Raw genomic sequence first — 21,563 nt, 5'->3', positions numbered from 1 at the left:
GGATTCCAAAATCTACAGGCAACGTTCCAGAATACCATTGTGTTCTACCATTGGGACCAGGCAACATCATCTTTCCATCTAATTTCCGCATCGACTGAGCTGTAACCCTTATGGAACAACCCACAATTTTTGCCAGGAACATGAAAGCCTTCTAATTTGGGTGCAGGGCCTTATTAAATTATTAGTCTTTTCCTGAATTCTTAGACCTGCAATGTAGATTACCCTTCAGAGGCAAACACTTAATAGCTACAGATACAACACTTCCATCGCTTCCAATATCCACATGATCAGAGTTGTGCGCGCTCTAAACCAGAGTCGTTGTGTGTGTTCCATTCAACAGCCAAAGGTTTATCTCCACCATGCACAAAATATTGATTGTTCCACCTCCCTTAAGAAGTACACTCTAAGTGGAAGCAAGAGATGGCAGTCATGAGGTTTGTGATACGTCAAAATCTATCTAAGACTTCAATATGTGTCTGAATTAAAGAGCCCACTTATAAATTGTATTATAGGTGGTACTTTCCTCCTGGATATGTGTCTTCGCGCATCATCTTCACATCTATATTGAAGCCAGTGCTCCCAGATGGGTACTTTGGCTCACACCAGGTAGAGTTGTACCAAGAGAGTGACATTTTAGAATGAGGTCAAGGAGCTAGTACTAGTTCTCACTGACATCAGCATTCCTTTCTCACTAGAACTCTTTTTTCTCCTACTGATTCCAGGAACCCATAAGTACCTTAATAAACTAATTTGACATATCTGCAGTGCTTCAACCTTCTAAATTGCTGCAGCATGGAGAGCTCCCGATCCCCTGTCACTTACAGCAGTGATAAACATAGTCTGGGATATTTATAAGATGGCATGTATCATTAGCAACTCATTTAAAACCTGCTTACGTGTTCCCACCTTGATCTGCATATGAGCTGTCCCTCATTCCCACCCCCATACTGCCCAATTTAACTCTTGCTACTGAAAAATATAACAGTCCTCAGATGTTCTGACTTGATAGTGTTTGGAAATCTTGATTCATATTTGCTTCATGTCATTTGATATATGATCTGTACTGTCACTCAATAAATTTGTCTTTAAAAAAATTAAAATAATCAAGCAGTCAGTTAAAACTAACATTTATTTTCATGCTTGAGTTTTGTGAGATGTAATATTGTTAGAAAAAAAAACTTTAGATACTCTTAATATTAGTTGTCATATGGGGATTTATTGTTACTCAGTGATTCACTGGTGGTTGAAGCTCCATAGATCATCTAAGATTAAGTTGCAAAGACATATTTTTCTTACTTCACCAACTTAAACCTCAAGAGCAACATTTAGTGGGAAAGGTGATTATCACAAAAGAAATCTTAAGTGAATCAAGCACGCGCTTATACTGATGCAATTCTGGTTGACACGCTCAGGTTCCTTTTCAACAAGCAGTAAATCTGTCATCTATTTCTAATTTCTGCAAGAGTTATGAATATAGCAGGTTTGGCTAACTTAGTTAACTCCCATGTAAAAATAAAATGCATGTTATGAGACACAAGCACTTACTTATTGTATGTGGAAACATATTATAAAGTGAGAGAAAAGCTAGCTCATATGGCCAACAGCAACTCATTTCTGAGAATGTCATCTACTTACACTTTAGCCTTAGAGGGGCATAATAATATCAGTCTTTGGTAAGAAGAACAATTATGTAGAACTAAGCACAATATGCAGAACTCATTATGCAAGCACTATTTCCTGAGTAATATATGGTAAGACATCATTTGGAAAATGCACATCGACAAGAAGTAGCAGGGAGTATGCTCGATAACAGATATTTTGCTTTTTATATTTAAACTTATTTGTAACATAACCCAATACATTTAGACAAGAAGAATGAGACTGAAATGTAATTAAAAACACAACTTTGCTTTTACTGATTTGAATGTTACCTCTTTGTATTTCTCACTGATGTTTTCCAAGCTAAGTGAATACACATGATCTCTGCCTCCGACGAACAATCTTTCTTGATACTCATCCAAATACATGGTATATAGGTCAGAAGTTGCAAACGAACTCTGGAAGACTGACGTTCTGTTTAAATCCTGCAGTTCTGAAATAAAAATCATTAAGTCAAATTAATATAAATAATTCAACATTTTAACTATATATATATATATATATATATATATATATATATATATATATATATATACATATAATACTGGTGTATGGTATACATTGAAGTGGATATAGACTGCAAATTTGGGACTTTGGGGATTTGTTTTGAGGCAGAATTAAGTTACATTACTGTATTATATTTATTTCAGTAAGCTATGTCAATATATTCAAGGACCTAGGGTAAAATGCTACTATTGTATCAAATCTAATGATCATACAGCAAGTGTGAAAATCTATTTAATATGAAAAGTAGATGGGACTGACAAAACAATGTGTTTAAAACAGAAGGCAAACAAAAGATGAATTGTTAATAGTCTCATAGAACAGCAGCCACATTCCCCCTGTAGAGGAATGCAGTATGCCGTGGGCATCTGAACCAGATTTTAAACCAAAAAAAGTCTAAAACATGTATTTTATTGTGGTACATGATAAATTTAAACAGTGCACATTTTTAAATTAAATTAACAGCAATTTCTAAACAGTACAGAGCAAGACGTAGTAATGATTTCACTGCTAAGGAACCTTTTCACTGAAAGTTAACACACCCAATTAGGTAAGCCACTCTATATAATCAAATCCCTCTATTTTCCTTTAGTATTAAGGTCACCTGCCTCTGAACTGTCTCAAGTTCTTTTATGTCCTCCTTATAAAGCAGGTCCCTAAGACTTTACCAAATATTTACAAGTAGTTTAAGCAGTGCCTTGTACAATGGTCAAATTATGGTTGCTTCTCATGCATCTGTCCTTATTTTATGCATGCAATATTTTTATTGGGACTTGCAGCCAGGGCCACCTTAACTACATTATGGGCCCCCGGGCAATGCAGTGCAACGGGGCCCCTAAATATATATATTATTTTTTTACACACACACTATATATATATATATATATATATATATATATATATATATATATATACAAGTTATCCCGTGCATGATACTCATGCATTCTAGTCAAATCAAGCTACTTAAGGTGTTAAAAAGGTTCTTGTCATGCATTTGGGCCTAGCCCAGGCCTCCTCAGGGGAAGAGCGTTACTTCCCGACGCAAGCGCTTTTTTTTAAAGTGGTTTTGTCCACATGTCACCACCTCATCACTTTTCTCCATCACCTCATCCTTCATCTTCATCGCCACATCCTTCATCAAGCTACTTAAGGTGTTAAAAACTCCCCACTGTCACCCCCGGCAACCACCAACCACTCCCAACTGTCACTTCTCCTTCAAGAAATATATAGGTCAGTGTATAACTCTGCCCAGTACCTGTTTGGTACGCTGCCACCTATTACTTTTTATTATATTTCACGTGTGCATTTGACATTCTTTCTTTTGCTTTTCTCTGTCTCGGTTTCGGTATATGGTTGGAATCTATTGGAAACTGGACGATATTGATCTTACCAGCTAGACATATATTTAAGTCTGCATTTCCGTTATACTACAGTACTTATTGACTGTCTGGGTGATTTAAACCAGCTAATACTGCTCTATTTGGCGCCACTATTCCTCCTACCTTTGTATATATTGATGAGATAGATATATATATATATATATATATATATATATATATATATATATATATATATATATATTTATATAGTGTCTGTGTGTGTGTAAAAAAAATATATATGCATGAGTCTCTCTGGTCTCACGCTCCTCCGTGCAGTGCTTGCAGTGAATCTTCACTGCGAGCACAGCACGGAAGAGGGGATCAGGGAGGGAGCCGGATCGCCAGCTGACATGACTGCAAGGTAAGTATTTTCTTCTTTTTTTTTTTTTTTGCAGGATTTTTTTTTTTTTGCAGGATTTTTTTTTCAGCGCTGCCTCGGACGGGCCCCCTTGCCCGCAGGGCCCCCGGGCACCTGCCCATTGTGCCCAATGGAAGAGACGGCCCTGCTTGTAGCAGCTGCTAGTTACCTTACAATCTACTGATATGTTTTAAATCCCTTACCATCTTTCATTTGCCAATTGTACAATGTATCAGGCTGCTTTGCATGAAGGAGGTGAAATAGACCCTGAAAACGTTTAGTACTTTTGCCATCCTCATTCTGAAAATGTTTATTATCTAAATTTTTCTTCTCTGCGTGGCAAATCTATGTGATACAAGTGAATGCCACCTGGGACAGGAGCTTTATCAATTTTAATCTTGCTTAGATGTAACTGCACTTCCTTCTGTGTTTGACAGTACTGTTTATTGTTCTGTTTGAGTATATGTCACCCAACATATTTTCCAGTATTTTCCCCTCATCTTGAATGTATGTTAAAGGTCCGCTTTTGTTTTATATCCAATAATAAACATCCATCATTTATCTTCTAGTGACCCAATACTATTATTTTTCAGTTTTTTTCTCTTGATGTATTTCAAAAACTTGCTGTTTTCCACAATATTGTTTCCAGTGTCTCTCTTTGCTAAACTGAGTTCCTTTTACATGCTATGCTGCATTATGTCCAGGGCTGCAGAGAGGATTCCTGAGCTCCCATGCAGCTCATCATCATCCTAATCATCACCATTTTGTTTATATAGTGCCACTAATTCCGCAGCGCTGTACGGAGAACGCACTCACATCAGTCCCTGTCCCATTGGTGCTTACAGTTTAAATTCCCTAACCCACACACACAGATCAAGAGAGACTAAGGACAATTAATTAGCAGCCAATTACCCTACTAGTATGTTTTTGGAACGTGGAAAAAAGAGTATAAAATCAATAGTGGCTAATACAGACAGACAGAGTGGTAAGCAGGGACCTGCTCGCAAGCTTACAGTCTATGGGACAATGGGAGAATTATACACAAGGTTAAGTGCCACATATTGCAAATTGGTCAGCTGTATCTTATGTAAAGGCAAATGCTGCACATGCAGTATAGGGGTATGATGTGACCGTGTGGACCAATAGAAAGCTATTTCTTCTCCCCTGCACACAGGATGGTTCTGATGGTGCAGCAGATAATACAGGAGTCCCAACCATCTCCACCTAATCACCATTGGGAATCCCAGGCCTAGGTACTTTGTACCATCCCATCTTCTCTCAAAGACCTGGATGTATTGGATACCTTGCAATTTAATATTTCAAACTGACAGAAAAATTATCTTTGATTTTTCGAAAAATTATTTAAATTATTTAAATAAAGCAAGATCACTGTGAGCAGAATTTAATGTTCAAAATACGTGCAAATTACAATTTTACTATGTCTATACAAGAAACATTAAATGATAAGAATGTGCTACATATTCCAAATCTATTTATATTTTACACTGTATACGTATTTGATTAAAGCATACTTGGCTACTCTCCTGGAATTGCCGGGAGGTTCCTGAATTTCTGACTCCCGGAAGACTAGGCTTCCTACTAAGTCTTAGTGGAGGCAGGGCTTAAGGATGCAATGTGCGTCTTCAAGCCTAACAGCAGGGGGTGGGGCCAATGGTATCACCATGCCCCCTCCTGCACTTGTCACATGAGGGGAGGTTTTAAAAGTGGGCGAACATGGATTAAAGCTGTACTACCACATAGGGAAAGGTGATCCTCCCCATGGCCCGGAGCAAAAATCTAATATTCCCCACACAGTAGTGGAACTACCGCTACTGCATGGGATGTGGCTGCTACAGGGCCTAGAGGTGAAGGGGACCGCCAATGCGGGGCTACCCTCCCAAGTTCCCCGTTCAGATTTTTTCTGGGGGGAGGGTGAGCATGTGCAGTGAGGCCCCATATGGCAGCAGAGCAGGGGTCTCCAGAATGATGAACCAGTGTAACTGGGTCCTCCCCAAATGTTGCTATGGGCCATGGCGATGCTGTGTTTTTTCCATTGTCCTACAGCAATGTCCTCAAGCAGGAGCAGAAAGTCCTCTATGAGAAGAAATATCACAGTTTATCTTAAATATCTTCAATTCTGTTTTTATGAATGTTACTGGTAAGTATTTCATATAAAGCCTGTATTTTACTTTATTTTTAATGGACCTTTAACTTCTGAATATGATAATTTGTGTCCTAATGTATAGAGCAGTCAGAATATAAAGGTAGCCCATTATGATTCAATTTGCCTTTTTCCAACAAACTCATTAGTTTTCAATGTATTTTAACCATGGTATCTTAGCAACAAAATCTATTAAAAGTTTTATATTACAGCACATTTGTCACTGTTCCAGTCATACTTCCATACACAGCAGCTGCCTTGTAGAGAATGATAGCAAGACCAGGTTTTTTAAAAAGGTTTAAGCCTTAAAGTGAGTTTAAGCACTTCAAGCAGGGATTTTTTTTTACTTTACTAGGGTCCAGGGCACGAATCATAGATGTATCCCCCGCCTAAAATGTATTAATTACTATAAACATTTGAGACAGACAAAGCTGAAGGATGTTCATCCCTTCCTGATTGGACGATCTTTGTGATTTCTGCACAAAGTTGGATTTCCTGGGAGGAACTTTTCAAAATTCTTAGATTACCCAAGCAAATTATACATTGTTTTCATTTATAACTATTATGTAAGACGATATAGGGCAAGATACTTTTCTATGATTCTTCCCTATGTTAATTTCACAAAATAATTTATTATTCAAACATACATATTGAAAAATCATATTCATGTGTGTGTAATAGGTTGATAGATGTCCATAATATTGTCCCCACCCTGGGGCGGATATAAAATCAGGATCCTCACTCTAAAGGCTCCTAGTCTTATCTCTCTGGTTCCTTCTGTGTTTCTTGGTGCTAGACTCCTATTACACTTTTGTTCCTCTCCTCTCTCCCTATTCGGAAACCTGTGCATGCTTATTACGGAAATTTAGCAAGCAAGACTAATCAGTGCATTTCCATCTTGTTCATTCAGGACTTCCACATTTACAGTACAAATTTTGTGGCCCAAAATAAAATTTATATTTAAATGTGTGTAATAGTGTTTTTTTTTATTTGCTTGCCTGAATATTTGCCTGTATGTCTTCATAATTTATTTATTTTGTAGATTTTCTATTACTTACAGTACATATTTTAAACCAGTCTCATTAAAAATCATAGTTGATTGATTGCTTAATAGAAGGACTAGGTTAAAAATTTAAAATCAGGGATACGTACATTGATCTATTGTCAATTGTATACAAAAATGAGATATGCACCTGTGATATCAAAATGAGTTACATAGGGTTGATATTGAACAAACTTAAATATGTTCCCTACTATTTGGGGATTTTCACATTGGAAAATATTTATAACCCACCTGTGCATACATGACACTTGAAAGCAATGCTGATGTCCCTGCACTTTCCTAACAGTACTTTGAGTTGTCTGAGCTGTGTTTTTCAATTAACTTTTTAAGTGTCTGCTTGTTTAATTTACTGATGAATAAAAAGCTTAGTCTATGAGTTTATTCACAGTGGTTCTTCATCTCCATGTAAGCAGATGTTTTCTTTGCTCATTGCTGCATTGTCACATATGCTTGCGTAAACATAGCATTTTCTATTCTATGTCCCTTTTGTTTCATTTCCATTTGCAGCACCGATGTGACAGTGAGTTTAACCTCTCATGTGAACTACTCTAAGTGTTATGACGCTTTGTAACAGATTAATAGGAACCACTGGGAATATGAAAGATACTCAATGGACAGGATCAGAGGACCGTAGACAGAGCAATACTACTAGTTAAACATGTCAAAACAAATCCAAACATGATCTAAGGAATAAAATCACAAGCCACAGAAAGCGTGAAGACCAAAGACACTGCACCTGTAAAATAGACATGTAACAGTTTCCCAGCACACTCATATACTGAAAAATGTAGTGCTCCTGTGAATATTCTGATGATCTGATTGGTTACATGATGTTCAATTCCCATACACTAAAAATGGAAGACACAGAGGCGGGCATGAGATAGGTGTAGAATAGAGTCCCCTTGAAAGGGAGGACGCAAAGAGGGCAAAGAGAAGAAGAGGATCCAGCTGAGGTAAGTTCGCACTTCTGACAGTGCTCCCTGGCATTGGTGTCAGCAAATTTGAACAGGTTCAATGTCAGTCAATCAATGGCTAGGACTGTAAGCCACTCAGGGATCACCTCCGGTCATTTGAACTTGGTGGCGTGGCAAGCTAGTCACTGCTTGTTACATCTCAAAGCCTCACCTACTGCACTGGTCTGATCAGAATGGTACCGGAAGCCCAAGCAGGAAAACAAAAGAGGGGCAAGAGTGCAAAGAGAACAGGAGAGAGATGATGGAAGAAGAGAAGCAATATCTCCCTTCAGGCAACAGGAGCCCAGCGTGGATTGAAGAGAAAGAGGCCTCTTCAATCAAGTAAAGCACTCAACAGGAGAAGAGGTGCCGCTGGCAGGATGAATTGGAGAAGACGAAAACAGCACAGAGATGGTCTGTTTCATGTGCAGAGCAGGTAAGTATGGTACTTTCCTCCAATCCCTGAGACACATTTTTCGGGCACAAGGCCTGAGGGCAAAAATTCGGGTTCTAGGTCTGTGCAGCCATTGTTCGAGCACAAGGCACATGGGATGCATTAGTGTATTGACCCATACTGACCCATATTCATTATCATTTGAGGCACAGTCTAAATTAGGATTAGCATCAGTTTCAGGTTTAGAAGTTTGTGGGCACATTTATAGAGCAATAGTCTGTGAGGTATAGTAGAATCAGCCATAACCTTTGGAAAATACAATTTCAGGAACTAGGCCTGTGGGGAAAACTCCGGCGCTGGCATCAGTAGGAGACTAGCCCTTGTTACTAAGAGACCACATACTGGTTCCCATTAGTCTGGTTCCCATTTGCCTGCTAAATCCCTGGTGGCTTTTTTGTAGTGGTCTACTAGAGACCTTGCTTTGATTAACACCATTATTGTGTCCTTGCCCTTATGAGTCATGCCCCCATTAAAGGTAGGCTTTTGGTATATTATTTTTTAATTTGTTAGTCTGCGGTTTGGCTGTATGGTATTGTGGGTGAATTAGATAGGTTACTACACTACACCCAGTGATAGAAGTTAATGTAGAGCAGCTTACGGTCATATACAGTGTTGTTAGGACCAGGGTGCTGCTGTTGTTGTTGTTTTATTTAGCACTAGAATTGTGGTATATACTAGCACAGTAGACAGCTCTGTGGGAGGGTTCTTGTATGTCGCTCCTTTCCTAGACGCCATTCCTGGGAATCTCAGGTGACCATCAAGAGGAGGCAATGACTACACGGTGAAAGTCCTCTGTTTGTTTTTTTGTTTTTCTCTTGGTGAGGCCCTCACCAGTAAATCAGTGAGTAAGATATTGGTGCAGGAGTCTTCCCTGATGCAAATATCTGCAACCCCGCGCCCAGGCCCAGCTGTCAGTTACAAGAGTAGAGTGCAGTGTCTGTACTCTTGCCCATCACCTTGGATACTAATTCTCTCCTTCTTTCCTTCTTCCCTGTACTTTAGCCGAATAATTGTTGTTGTCTGTCCCTTAGACCTGGTACGTGGCAAGTTATGCTTGGGATTTGGTGTGAATGATAGGTGGATCGATTGTGATCATGTAAGAACTTTGTGTGTGTTCAGTTTTCTCAGATGCTATATATAGAAAAGAAAAAATTGTGCATCACTTTTAACCAAAATGTCAACCAAATGATAATCTTGATATGCAATTTTAAAGAGTTTAATATTAATACATATAAGTTACTATAACTGAAGCATGCCTAAATATGAGGATTTGCACATTACACAAATTACTGATGTTTATGCATTTATATGTGGGATAATGGACCCTATACTGTAAGTTAAAACAATTTAAGTCATGGAGGACATCATGAAACTTGTCATATGTGAGTAGACTGGAAGTTACTTACAACTGGATAGAGCAGGTCTTGATATTAGGTAACCGAAGATATTCCCTACTTTTGTATATTTTCACAACATTTTTATGCCACCTGCACAAATACAACTCTTGAAATCGGTACTGACGTTTCTGTACTTTCCTAAATCAACTTATACTTCAGTCAGGGACTGATGAGCAGTTCATCAAAAGAGACAGGTACAATTAAGGCGGACGAGGTGCCAGGATGTGGAGATGAGTCATTTCTTATTTATGCAAAGGTTTCTTTACTGTCTTGAATTGCCTCCAAGTCCAATTGTGAATTAGGCAGTGCTTTCACCTGATTTTTGTTCTTTTGCTCTCTGTGTGCAGTGAAACCTCAAACCACATACATTACAAGCAGCATATAAAACCAATTAAGTACAAAAATTATTGCTCCTTGTGGTGAGAACCTAATTGTGTGATGGGGTTTCAAAAACAACTGCTGAAAACAAGGCATGCTTTTGTGATGATAAATGTAGATGTAATTGACCCCAATTGCTTCTCAGAAAAAGAGAAATTATCTAGAACAATCCGCTGTGCATTCCTTCTGTTAAGAACGAATTTAGGGAGTTCCCACAGACACAGACCAGCATTACTGCAATTATTACTGCTGCTAAGTGCAGATTAATTCAGAAGTAGATTTATTCTAAGCCATGGATTTGCTTTTCTCTTCACTGCTTCATCTGAAATTAGCATTTTAGTTTTAGGTACCAAAGTGTCCTGAAAAACAATGGTATGAACTGCAAGAATTGTTGAGCATGTTCATTAAATAGCTGCGCCCAAGCAAAACAAGCTTTACTGGCTGTGCTACATACTTTAATATTTCAATCTCCGTTAATATTATTGTAAATTTATACTGTGCAGTATTTGAGTGACTGGTCAGTGACACATTTGTGTTTTAATGAAATTCTTTCCACATGTCATTATAAAGAAAGCTTAATCACATGTCGGTTAGATGGATTGGCAGGGTTAATACCTTGAGCTACAATTTCCATGTGCCTTTCAGGTCAAAAGATGGATCCATTTTCTGTTTGAACTTTTAGAAAAAAAAGTTCTCTTGAATACATTAAATAATATAAGTGTGATTTCCATTTGACTCAATTACACTGTTACAATGGAGCTGTATATTACATCTCAAATTACTTGAATTAAACAGAATGCTGTACTAATTGATCATTATATTTCAATTGTGAAGGATATCTTGCGATGACAAATATTTGATTTGCATTGTTTTTTCTCCACTAAGTATATATGATTGCATTTTACATTGATTATCTTGAAATTGAGCAACTGAAAGGAAATACATGCTGGCCTCTACAACCCCAGAGCAGCCCTTGGATCTTTTCTGTACAGCACTCATGCTAACCAGCATGTATTCACTATACCATGCTGGGGAAAATGGGATTACCAGTTATAATAGTTTTTGATAAATTCTAGAAAAATTAATCTCTTTCAGTTCATTGGACAATATACTATATTGAGTTTTATTATTAGAAAATATATTTACAAAATTATATTTTAAGACACAATTCCTTTTTCTTTTCAGTGTGACCCTTACAGATTTATTTTACAGCCATAACACACTAACAATCCAGAGAAATTTGAAAATGTGGAAAACCATTTACAACTAGATTGTGTTTGATTTCCTCTATCTTTCACAATATTATCTCTATTATGTTCAGCTCTGCTCAGTTCCTAAAACGTTTATATTTGTGAATGTTATTAATAGTAGCGGTTTTATTTAATCCAGCTTGTGTTTTAGGTTTAGGGGTCCATTTAATTATGATCCATTGATTCGTCTTTAACCTGTCTTATAAACTAAAGTCATGGCCAAATGTTTTGAGAATGGCACAAGTATTGATTTTCACAAAGTTTGCTGCTTCAGTGTTTTTAGACCTTTTTGTCAGATGTTGCTATGGTATACTGAAGTAAAACTACACGTATTTCATAAGTGTCAAAGACTTTTATTGACAATTGCATTAAGTTTATGCAAAGAGTCAATATGCAGTGTTGACCCTTCATTTTGAAGACCTCTACAATTTGCCCTGACATGCTGTCAAGCAAACTCTCTGGGCCATATACTGAGTGATGGCCGCCCATTCTTGCCTAATCAATGCTTGGAGTTTGTCAGAAATTGTTGATTTTGTCTTCGCCTCTTTAGGATTGACCACAAGTTCTCAATGGGATAATGGTCTGCGGAGTTTCCTGGCTATAGACCCAAAATGTTGATGTTTTGATCTCCAAGCCACTTAGTTATCACTTTTGCCTTATCGCAAGGTGCCCCATCATGCTGGAAAAGGCATTGTTCATCACCAAACTGTTCTTGGATGGTTGGGAAAAGTTGTTCTTGAAGGATGTTTTGATACCATTCTTTATTCATGGCTGTGTTCTTAGGAAAAATTGTGAGTGAGCCCACTATTTGGCTGAGAAGCAACCCCACACATGATTGGTCTCAGGATGCTTTACTGGTGGTATGACACAGGATTGATGGTAGTGCTCAGCTTTCCTTCTCTGGACAAGCGCTTTTCCAAACAATCTGAAAGGGGATCCATCATAGAAAATTATTTTATCCCAGTCCTTAGAAGTCTAATGCCTGTACCTTTTGCAGAATATCAGTCTGTCCCTGATGTTTTTTCCTGGAAAGAAGTGGATTCTTTGCTAGCCTTTTTTATACCAGGCCATCCTCCAAAAGTCTACGCCTCACTGTGTATGCAGATGCACTCACACATGTCTGCTTCCATTCCTGAGTAAGCTCTGCACTGGTGGTGCCCCTATCCTACAGCTGAATCAACTTTATGAGCCGGCCCTTGTGGTTGCTGGACGTTCTTGGGCGCCCTGAAGCCTTCTTCACAACTACTGAACCTCTCTCCTTGAAGTTCTTGATAATCCGATAAATGGTTGATTTAGGTGAAATCTTACTAGCTGCAATATCCTTGCCTGTGAAGCTCTTTTTGTGCAAAGCAATGAAGACTGCACGTTTCCTTGCAGATAACCAGGGTTAACAAAGGAAGAACAATGATTTCAAGCACCACCCTCCTTTTAAAGGTTCCAGTCTGTTATGCTAACTCAGTCAGCATGACAGAGTGATCTCCAGCCTTGTCCTCGTTAACACTCTCACTTGTGTTAACGAGAGAATCACTGACCTGATGTCAGCTGGTCCTTTTGTGGCATGGCTGAAATGCAGTGAAATTGTTGTTTTTGGCATAAAGTTTATTGTCATGGCAAAGAGGAGCTTTGAAATTAACTGCAATTCATCTGATCACTTTTCATGACATTCTGGAGTATATGCAAATTGCCATTATAAAAACTGAGGCAGCAGACTTTGTGAAAAATAATATTTGTGTCATTCTCAAAACTTTTGGTTATGACTATATCCATGGAGGTCATCAAATGCTTTACAGAGGATACCTTACATAGAGTAACCATCATTATCATTTTCTAAACTGGTTTACTTTTCATTCTTAATTTGTTAGTAAAATAAATGTATCACATCCACTTTATAAATGCACTATATTTCTCTGGTTAGGTGCAACCATAATTATACATTCCAAACATAATTTGTATTTTGCCAAGAAGTATAAAGGAAAACCAAAGATTTACTTATCATTTTTACATTTGCTGGTCTATGCAATTATTGCAGAAGCATTGTGTTATTGGCATGTTAGCTAACTGTGGGTTATCTAAGGTGAAACAAAAAAATAAAACATATACTACAGCTAGAATTAAAGCAATTTACATTCACATATGTAAATGATTTGTAGTTTAAGACATTTCTTGCCAGTATTTATCGACTGATGTCCACTGGTTTTATTTACAGTACATGCCATATGAATACCATCCACAAATGCTTTCATAAATACTGCCCAGACATCTACGTGAAATATGGGTGCTCAGCTGATGGGGTTGGGGTTGTACCATAGAGGATGTTTACATGATTGTTAGATATCATCGAAAGAAAATAGGATTGTCCATTTAAATGCCACTGTTTACCCAGGCCTGTATTATGGCAGTGGTACATGACATCAGTGTTGCTGTGTGAATAATCACTAAGTGACTGAAGCTATTGAAAACAAGGCATAGGTTATAAGCCCACCTTGGTCACTATAAGTATTAAAAATGTATCTCAAATTGGAGTGAAGGACTCTACCTTCCAATACTAGTCATCCGCAGGCTAAAACCTATAAAAACACAATAAAACTACACTGTATGCAACTGTTTTCATAGACTGGACATTCAGTTCTTGTGTGACCACTAGAGACATCTTGCTGTCTACCACCTTCAGGACAGCACTGACTACCCTGAAGCAAGGTACCCAGAGCAACAACCAGGTTAATATGCTGGAATCCAGAGCTAATATTGGTCTAACCTACAGTGCTGGCTTTATTTAGAAAAAAAAACAACTATTTCAAAAGGAAGCTTTAAAAAGTTGATTGAAATCAGGACTTATCACATATATGGAGTTACACTGAGGAGTTATAAAGCGTGTAAGTGAACAGACAGGTTACACACAGAAAGTCCAAAAGCTTTGATAGCTAATCAAATTATATCAAGATATATTTCTAGATTAAACTGTATAAAGAATAGCCCCTGCCATGAGCAACGTTTACATAAAAACTCACTAAACTTCTAATGTGAAATGTTCATGAATGTAAAAAATATTGCCCAGTGTTACTCTGACACTACTTAGCAGAAATTGTTAAAAAATTAAATATTAACCAATAACTCTCTACTCTATAGCAGACATCTGAAACTTTTCCCACACATTTAAGACAGTATCTGACAAAGAAAAGCTGTAAATAATAACATTTCAGTTACTGTAACATCACTGGCCCTGCCCGTATATATGTATCAACCAATCCACAAAGGCAATTTCTGCAAGGCAAATCTGTCAAGATGTCAGCCATTCTGTGTCTGCTTATTAGCGATACATCTCCCTCCTAACATAACAACCTGCTGCAGAGGAGTGGAATAAAGCATAATGGGTTAATCTAGTTTAGTATAAACATTCCAGTTATCACATATTTTTTACACCACCTTTGACATATATTAAAGTCAAATAGTAGCTTTACTTGCTTTTTAAACAGGGTAACTCTAGCAATTGATTGTAAGCATTCTTCAGTAAAATATTGCCATGCTTTACACAGCTTTACACTAAGAACTATTAAAGACTGATTATTTTGCAGAAGAGAAAGTAAGGGATGCAAAGGTTAATGACTACCATATAAGCCTGTAAGTATTGCATGGAGGTGGGTTTTCTCTAATGACAATCAGCTTGCAAAAGATATTGTAGCTGCATATTTCAGATGCTAAACAAAGAAATACCTGAGCCTGTAAGAGCATAGTCTACACTCAAAAAGGACTACACTCGGAAACAGAGTGCCTGTTTCCTGACCTAGAGGGCAGTGCAGAGAAGGCTTTCCATTATATCCCTATGTTGTTGTTCTACTTTTAGTCTTTTACGTGTGTGTGTATCTGTGGGTCATATTACTTTTGTTATGGATATACCTATTTGTCCCTAGATAATTTCTCTCTTTATTTTATGTTTCCCTGTGCATTTGTTGATCTGTCCTACTTCATCACCATCCAGAAACATCACTGTTGGTGTGCCATCCAGGGCTGGCACACCAAACTGTGCAACTGTGTGCATATACAAGGGAAAACATCCTAATGTTTTTTTTCCTTTTGACAACCAGCTGTCATTAACAGTATTGTTAGAAGTCACCTAAGTAACATATACATTCTATAACATAGCACAGGTCATATCGGCATGCAGTGCTGTTATATCTAACCCTTATCTGCTCCCAATCCTTTGATGCCAGTGGTCCTTATTTAAAGTTGGACGTAAGCATACTTCCTAACATGTCTGTGTCCACCAGAGGGACAGGGGTGGGACCATGGCAGTGGGACCATGAGGTGTAAAATTCTGCTGTGTTTTATTGCTCATGCGTAATAATACAAAGTGTAATTTACAGATCCACGCATGTTGCACTTACAGCTAATGTGGGGGGGCTAGCAGCATGGGATAACCCTGCAAATGTCAAAACCAGCACCGGCCTATAACAGGCAGAAACCCAGTGTGGGGTTCCCCTGTTATAGTGCAACTCAACCCCAGCCTGTTCAGCATGAGGTTTAATTCTTTAGAGGGGTTAAGCCCTTTTTTTGGGCCCTTTTTTTTTTTTTTTTTTACTATTTTGCATTTAAACCCATCAGTTTTTTTGGTGGAGCCCCAGTGTTATCTAGTTTTTCCTAGATGGGGCAGCATTTTTTTGCAGGCCAGATCCCCATAGGGAGTTCCTGTGCAAAACAGGCTGTTTCCCTTTTTATAATCAGACCACCTCATACTGTCATAGCCTTTTTGTGTCTTCTAGAGGGGGACCCTACAGTATTTGTCCCATTCGTTTTATTTGAGGGCAATGCTATAATGTGCTTTTTATTTATTTTTATACAAATTTAAAATACATGTCATTAACATGTGCTCCCAATGTTTATGGTTAACACTGCTGCTTTTTCCATTCTAATCTATATTCTATGCCAAATTACCAATTTCTCAGGTTTAGAGCTATTTAGATTAAGTCAACTGCTTGAGTTCACACACAAGAGTATAAATCCGGCAAACCAGACCACATTTGAACTACATGGGGAGGATTTCAATTAGCCACGATGTCCAGAACCGGAGCATTCGCCAGTGTACGCATCAACATCCAATTTGTTTTTGAGCGCAAACGAGCTTATGATTTCAGGGGCAGAATGGAGATGGGACTGAGTTCATGCACGTAGAAAATGTACAGAAAGGGCATGCCAAGCTCGAGCGGACGCAGTAGTGTCTGTTTCAAGCTTTGGTCATCTCAAAGGTACGCGATTTTCAGTCGTATCCCTTGCACCAGCTACAGGTGTGGTGCAAATGCCGATTGCTAGTGATGACGACTTTATATGCATGCTAGAACATGTGTTTCCAACATCCTAAAAAATTTATTTTAGAAGGGGGGGAAGCTTTTTTATTTTTTTAGGTTTTGTCATTATTGACTATATTATTAACAAGTGACATTAATGGAATAGGGTTTTTTGTGACTTTTTGTGACTTTATATTCCCCACTTGTATTGGACGTAACCTGCAGTGTCTTGTTTGTTAGAGCAGAGCGTACCTAGACCCGTATTCATCCATAGACATTTCTTCAGAATACGGAGGCACGTATGTAACCCGCTCCATCCAATTCATAAGCACCCCCCTATCCAATTCATAAGCACCCCCTCTAGCCAGTTCATTAATCCCCATTTGCACTTCATTAATCCCCCCTAGCCATTCCATTAATCCCCCCATCCAATTCATAAGCCCCCCTCTAACCAGTTCATTACCTCCCCATTTTCACTCCATTAATCCCCCCTATCCAATTCATACTAGCCAGTTCATTAATCCCCCCATATCCAATTTATAAGACCCCCTCGTTAGCCACATTAGCCAGTTCATTAGTCCCCCCAGTCATCTCCCCCCCTCCACATCCGATGTGTCTTCCCCCCCCTGATATTTAACAAGCTGCACTTACCTTGCTGTCTTCTGTTCCTCCTCTCACCAGCCGGCGCTTCTGTCATCTTCACACGCAGCTAACAGATCTGACGCTGTTAGCTGCACTGTCACTGCGGGCGCGCTCTCTGTGATTAGTGTGGTCACGTGAGATGTGAGATCTCACGTGACCACACTAAGCAATACACTGACTAACAGCAGCAGCTAACAGCTAACAGCATCAGATGCTTTTAGCTGCGTGATTGGGTATAGGAACATGCGGGACCGCCCCCTTGTGGACAGGGGCGGCCCCATCAGAGGAGAAAGAAGCCGATCGCCGGCATTTGAATAAAAAAACAAAAAAACCCAAAAAAACAGCTTGCTAGTGTGCCGCGCTGCGCCCCCCAGGACTCAGCGCCCCAGGCTGCAGCCTGGTCAGCCTAGTGGTTGATCAGGCCCTGACTCGCGTATTTAGAAAAATGCACGTTTGTTTTGCGTTTTTTGATGAATCAAGCCAACTATGTTAAATACATTTGCTGCATGAAGATACATTAAAAATGCATGATATGCTTTAAACATATTATGATGCCAGTCATCATCACTAAATTGTTGGTGATGAAGATGACTGGTGTTTTAATGTAGATTTCAAAATAAATAATTAAAATATTTTTATTTAAGTGATCGAATCATATAGCTCATAGCTTGGATAGCCTGGGGCTCCTCACAGGACCACTGCTGTACCCTTTTCTCCTAAGAAATTCAGCTACGTGATGAACAGGCTGGGGCTCAGTTACATTATGGCAGAGAGACCCTACACTGCAGGTTTCCCCATTATAGTGTGGCCAGCCCAGCATGTCATAGCCTGGTGCTGGTTGTGGCTGTTGTGGGAGACCCCACGCTGTTTACTGCAATAGATATGCTGATAAGAGGTTATGCAGCTGTGTCCGGGTCTGACGTAGTCGCAATTACGTGAAGTTCGTTCTTATTGTACTTGACCTATGCTTGCCCTCCACGTAAATCTAAGATGCAGTTTCAAAACTTTAAGTGAGCTTTTTGTGCACATCCTCAGTATGGTAAAGTGTATTTTACGTAAAAGTTTGTCCAACTCTACATAAATCCCTATTCGTCTGTCAACTCCTCAATATCATCATCATTAACATTTATGTATATAGCGCCAGCAGATTCCGTAGCACTTTACAATTGGGAACAAAGAGTAATAAAACAATACCGGGTAATACATACATACGTAGTAGTAAGAAGGCCCTGCTCGCAAACCTACAATCTATGGGACAATGGTTTGATACACAAGGGTAAGTGCTACATCATATTGAATATTTGTTCACCTAGAATACAAAGGTTACAAAGTATTTAGTAGGCTGTATGATCAGTCACACAATTATGTTGGTCAGAGGGTAGTTGTCTTGTGTTAGCTGTGTAGAGGGTAGTAATAGGATAACCTAGGGAGATTAAGAGGGTGGTAGAGGAATATTATAAGCTTGTCTTAAGAAGTGGGTTTATATATATACTCAATGTATTAGTGAAACATGATACTACTACTACTGTGAATACTACGGTTACTACTAATAATAATAATAATTAACAGAAATTTACTCTGATTTGATTTTTTTTGTTTAAGGTTTTTGAAGCATTTCACTTAAATCCTCTTGTTAGTAAATCTTGCCTTTGGCCGAGTTCACCCTTCATAACCAGATCTGTTTAATATAATATTACACTGGGATCATTTATTTAGCTCAGAAAACTGCTGAAGCAACATAGTGTGGGGTTTCAAATGTATATTTCCTGTATATTTTAGCAAAATGTTAAATGCTTATGGTTGATCTAGGGATATGACAGCCCATTACACAGTCACAGGTCACTTTGAAAGCTATACCTGTTTAAAACAGGATCCTTATATTTCAAGTCCCTGCTGATTTGGGATTAATTAATAAAAGTCTCCATTTTCTGCCTGTTCTTGAAATCTCTCACCAAGTAAGTTCACATAAATAAATAAATAAATAGTTAAATAATATAAGTGCCTGAATTCTTATGAGGTAACACATATAATTTTTCATACTGACTCAAGCAACCCTGAGGAAATATACATGTATTTATAGTGCATAATAATCAGCAACAGCATGCTTCAACAAACGTGTGTCAAACATTCCAAACATGGATCTGACTTGTAAAGTAAAATGAAGCACATGTTTTGCATCGGTAGGTAGATGAAAAATAGCTATTCGTAGCCAATGTGAAGTCTTATTTAAAATAAAATTATTTGCACAGTATGGTAATTAAGCAATTGCTAAGTCATGGACACAAATGGATAGATTTTTTATATAAACACAAATTTACAAATGCATAACTTATTCTGGGCAAAAAACATGCATTAAACACATATTATTGTTAATATATAAACAATGAATGTTTCTAGCAAAATAAACTCACATTGGGATATTAGGAAAGTTAGGCATAGTTTATTTAACAAGTTCACTGTTTATTTTTTAAGAATAATCACACGCCTTATGTGCCAAGCAAGTCAAGGGTTAATCTTGTTGGAGTCTTCTCCCCTACAATCATTGAATAAGAGCACTACTTGACTGCATGGACCTCACTAGATTCTGTGATATATATATATATATATATATATATATATATATATATATATATATATATATATATACACAAGTTAACCCGTGCATGATACTCATGCATTCTAGTCAAATCAAGCTACTTAAGGTCTTAAAAAGGTTCTTGTCATGCATTTGGACCTAGCCCAGGCCTCCTCAGTGGAAAAGCGTTACTTCCTGACGCAAGCGGCCTTTTTAATGTGTGTTCATGAGGTAAAATTACCTCATGAAAATGAGTTTGACCCCTCAACTCGTAAATTTAGCCTTTACTACCCCTCCCACGGGGGGAAGGGGGGATGATGGAAGTTAACTGACTTGACTATTCTAATTTTTTTGTCAAATAATGTCAGTATACCAAATTTCAGGTCAATTGGATGAGCCCTTTCTGAGAAAATAGTTTTTTACACACACACACACACACATTAACGCACGCCTCTACACATGTGTGTTCATGAGGTAAAATTACCTCACGAAAATGAGTTTGAGCCCTACCAAATTTCAGCCCTTTTTGAATTTTTTTTCCCACACACACTAAGAATTTAGTAGGTCAGTGTATAACTCTGCACAGCAGGTGGCGCTGCAACTTGGTTTTTTGTTTTCACACACACACAGACGCCACTAAGCATTTATATATTAGATATATATATATATATATATATATATATATATATATAGCTACATATTGATATATAAATATGTATATGGATATATATATTACATGTGGTATTACAAATGAATAGATTGTAATTTGCATTCAGCAGGCCTCATTTGTGAAGAGCATAATGGCCGAGGCATTTCATAAAAACCTCTAAGGAGGTGATGTGCATCTCAGTTTTCCAGTGATTTCATTTTTGCACTAGCTCTGAGTTAGAAATTTGGATCTCGTCTTATACTGTTAATGAGAAGCATCTTGCAAAATCCAATAAAATTCAATAGTGAAGCACTTTTCTTGGCGTACTTTGCCAATGTAAAATAAAGCTTCAAATCTGTTTAAAATGCAATAATGGGTGTTTGACTGCATAGCACTACACGGATCAATGTGAGACAGGCTTCCCAACACCACCCACTCCTCAAACCTGATTGCATGTCAATGTAAAAATCTATGTGCCACTATTCAGGCATCACTACATGCATCATACATGGAGATTATGATGCATGTTTATTGATTTATTCAGTTTAATTCCAATTAAAAAACTACTTTGTGAAACACATTGAAATAGAAAATTAAATATTCGGTTTTAGGGGCAAAACACTGCATTGCTGGGCCCCATAGCAAAATTTGGGAAGGGGCCCAGTGATGCAGTTATAACCACAGGGGCCCTGCTCAGTTCTAAAAGGACTCGAGAGTGAACCCCTCCTGAGCATGCATGTGCCACTCAGAAGAGGACTTTCAGAGCAGAACAGTAGTCTCTGGGGGAGAGGGTTAATATGAGGAACCCGGGGGGTAAGGGTGGGATTACTGGACCTTCCCATAGGCAAACCAAGGGGTGGTG

General features: G+C 38.2%; 1 protein-coding gene across 1 annotated transcript in view; it reads right to left on the bottom strand.

Moving 5' to 3' along the window:
* The window catches only part of SEMA3E (semaphorin 3E), a 111,997-nt gene that overhangs the window by 39,704 nt on the left and 50,730 nt on the right, over window positions 1-21,563 (bottom strand). Inside the window, exon 2 of the mRNA XM_075208695.1 lies at window positions 1,932-2,092. Coding sequence (XP_075064796.1) covers window positions 1,932-2,092 — 161 coding nt within the window. The remainder of the gene's footprint in view (window positions 1-1,931; window positions 2,093-21,563) is intronic.

The sequence above is a fragment of the Mixophyes fleayi genome, chromosome 4, assembly GCF_038048845.1.
Source record: "Mixophyes fleayi isolate aMixFle1 chromosome 4, aMixFle1.hap1, whole genome shotgun sequence".
Classification (NCBI taxonomy): domain Eukaryota; kingdom Metazoa; phylum Chordata; class Amphibia; order Anura; family Limnodynastidae; genus Mixophyes; species Mixophyes fleayi.
The sequence above is the reverse complement of the archived record's forward strand: the minus strand, read 5'-3'. Positions and strand labels throughout refer to the sequence as shown.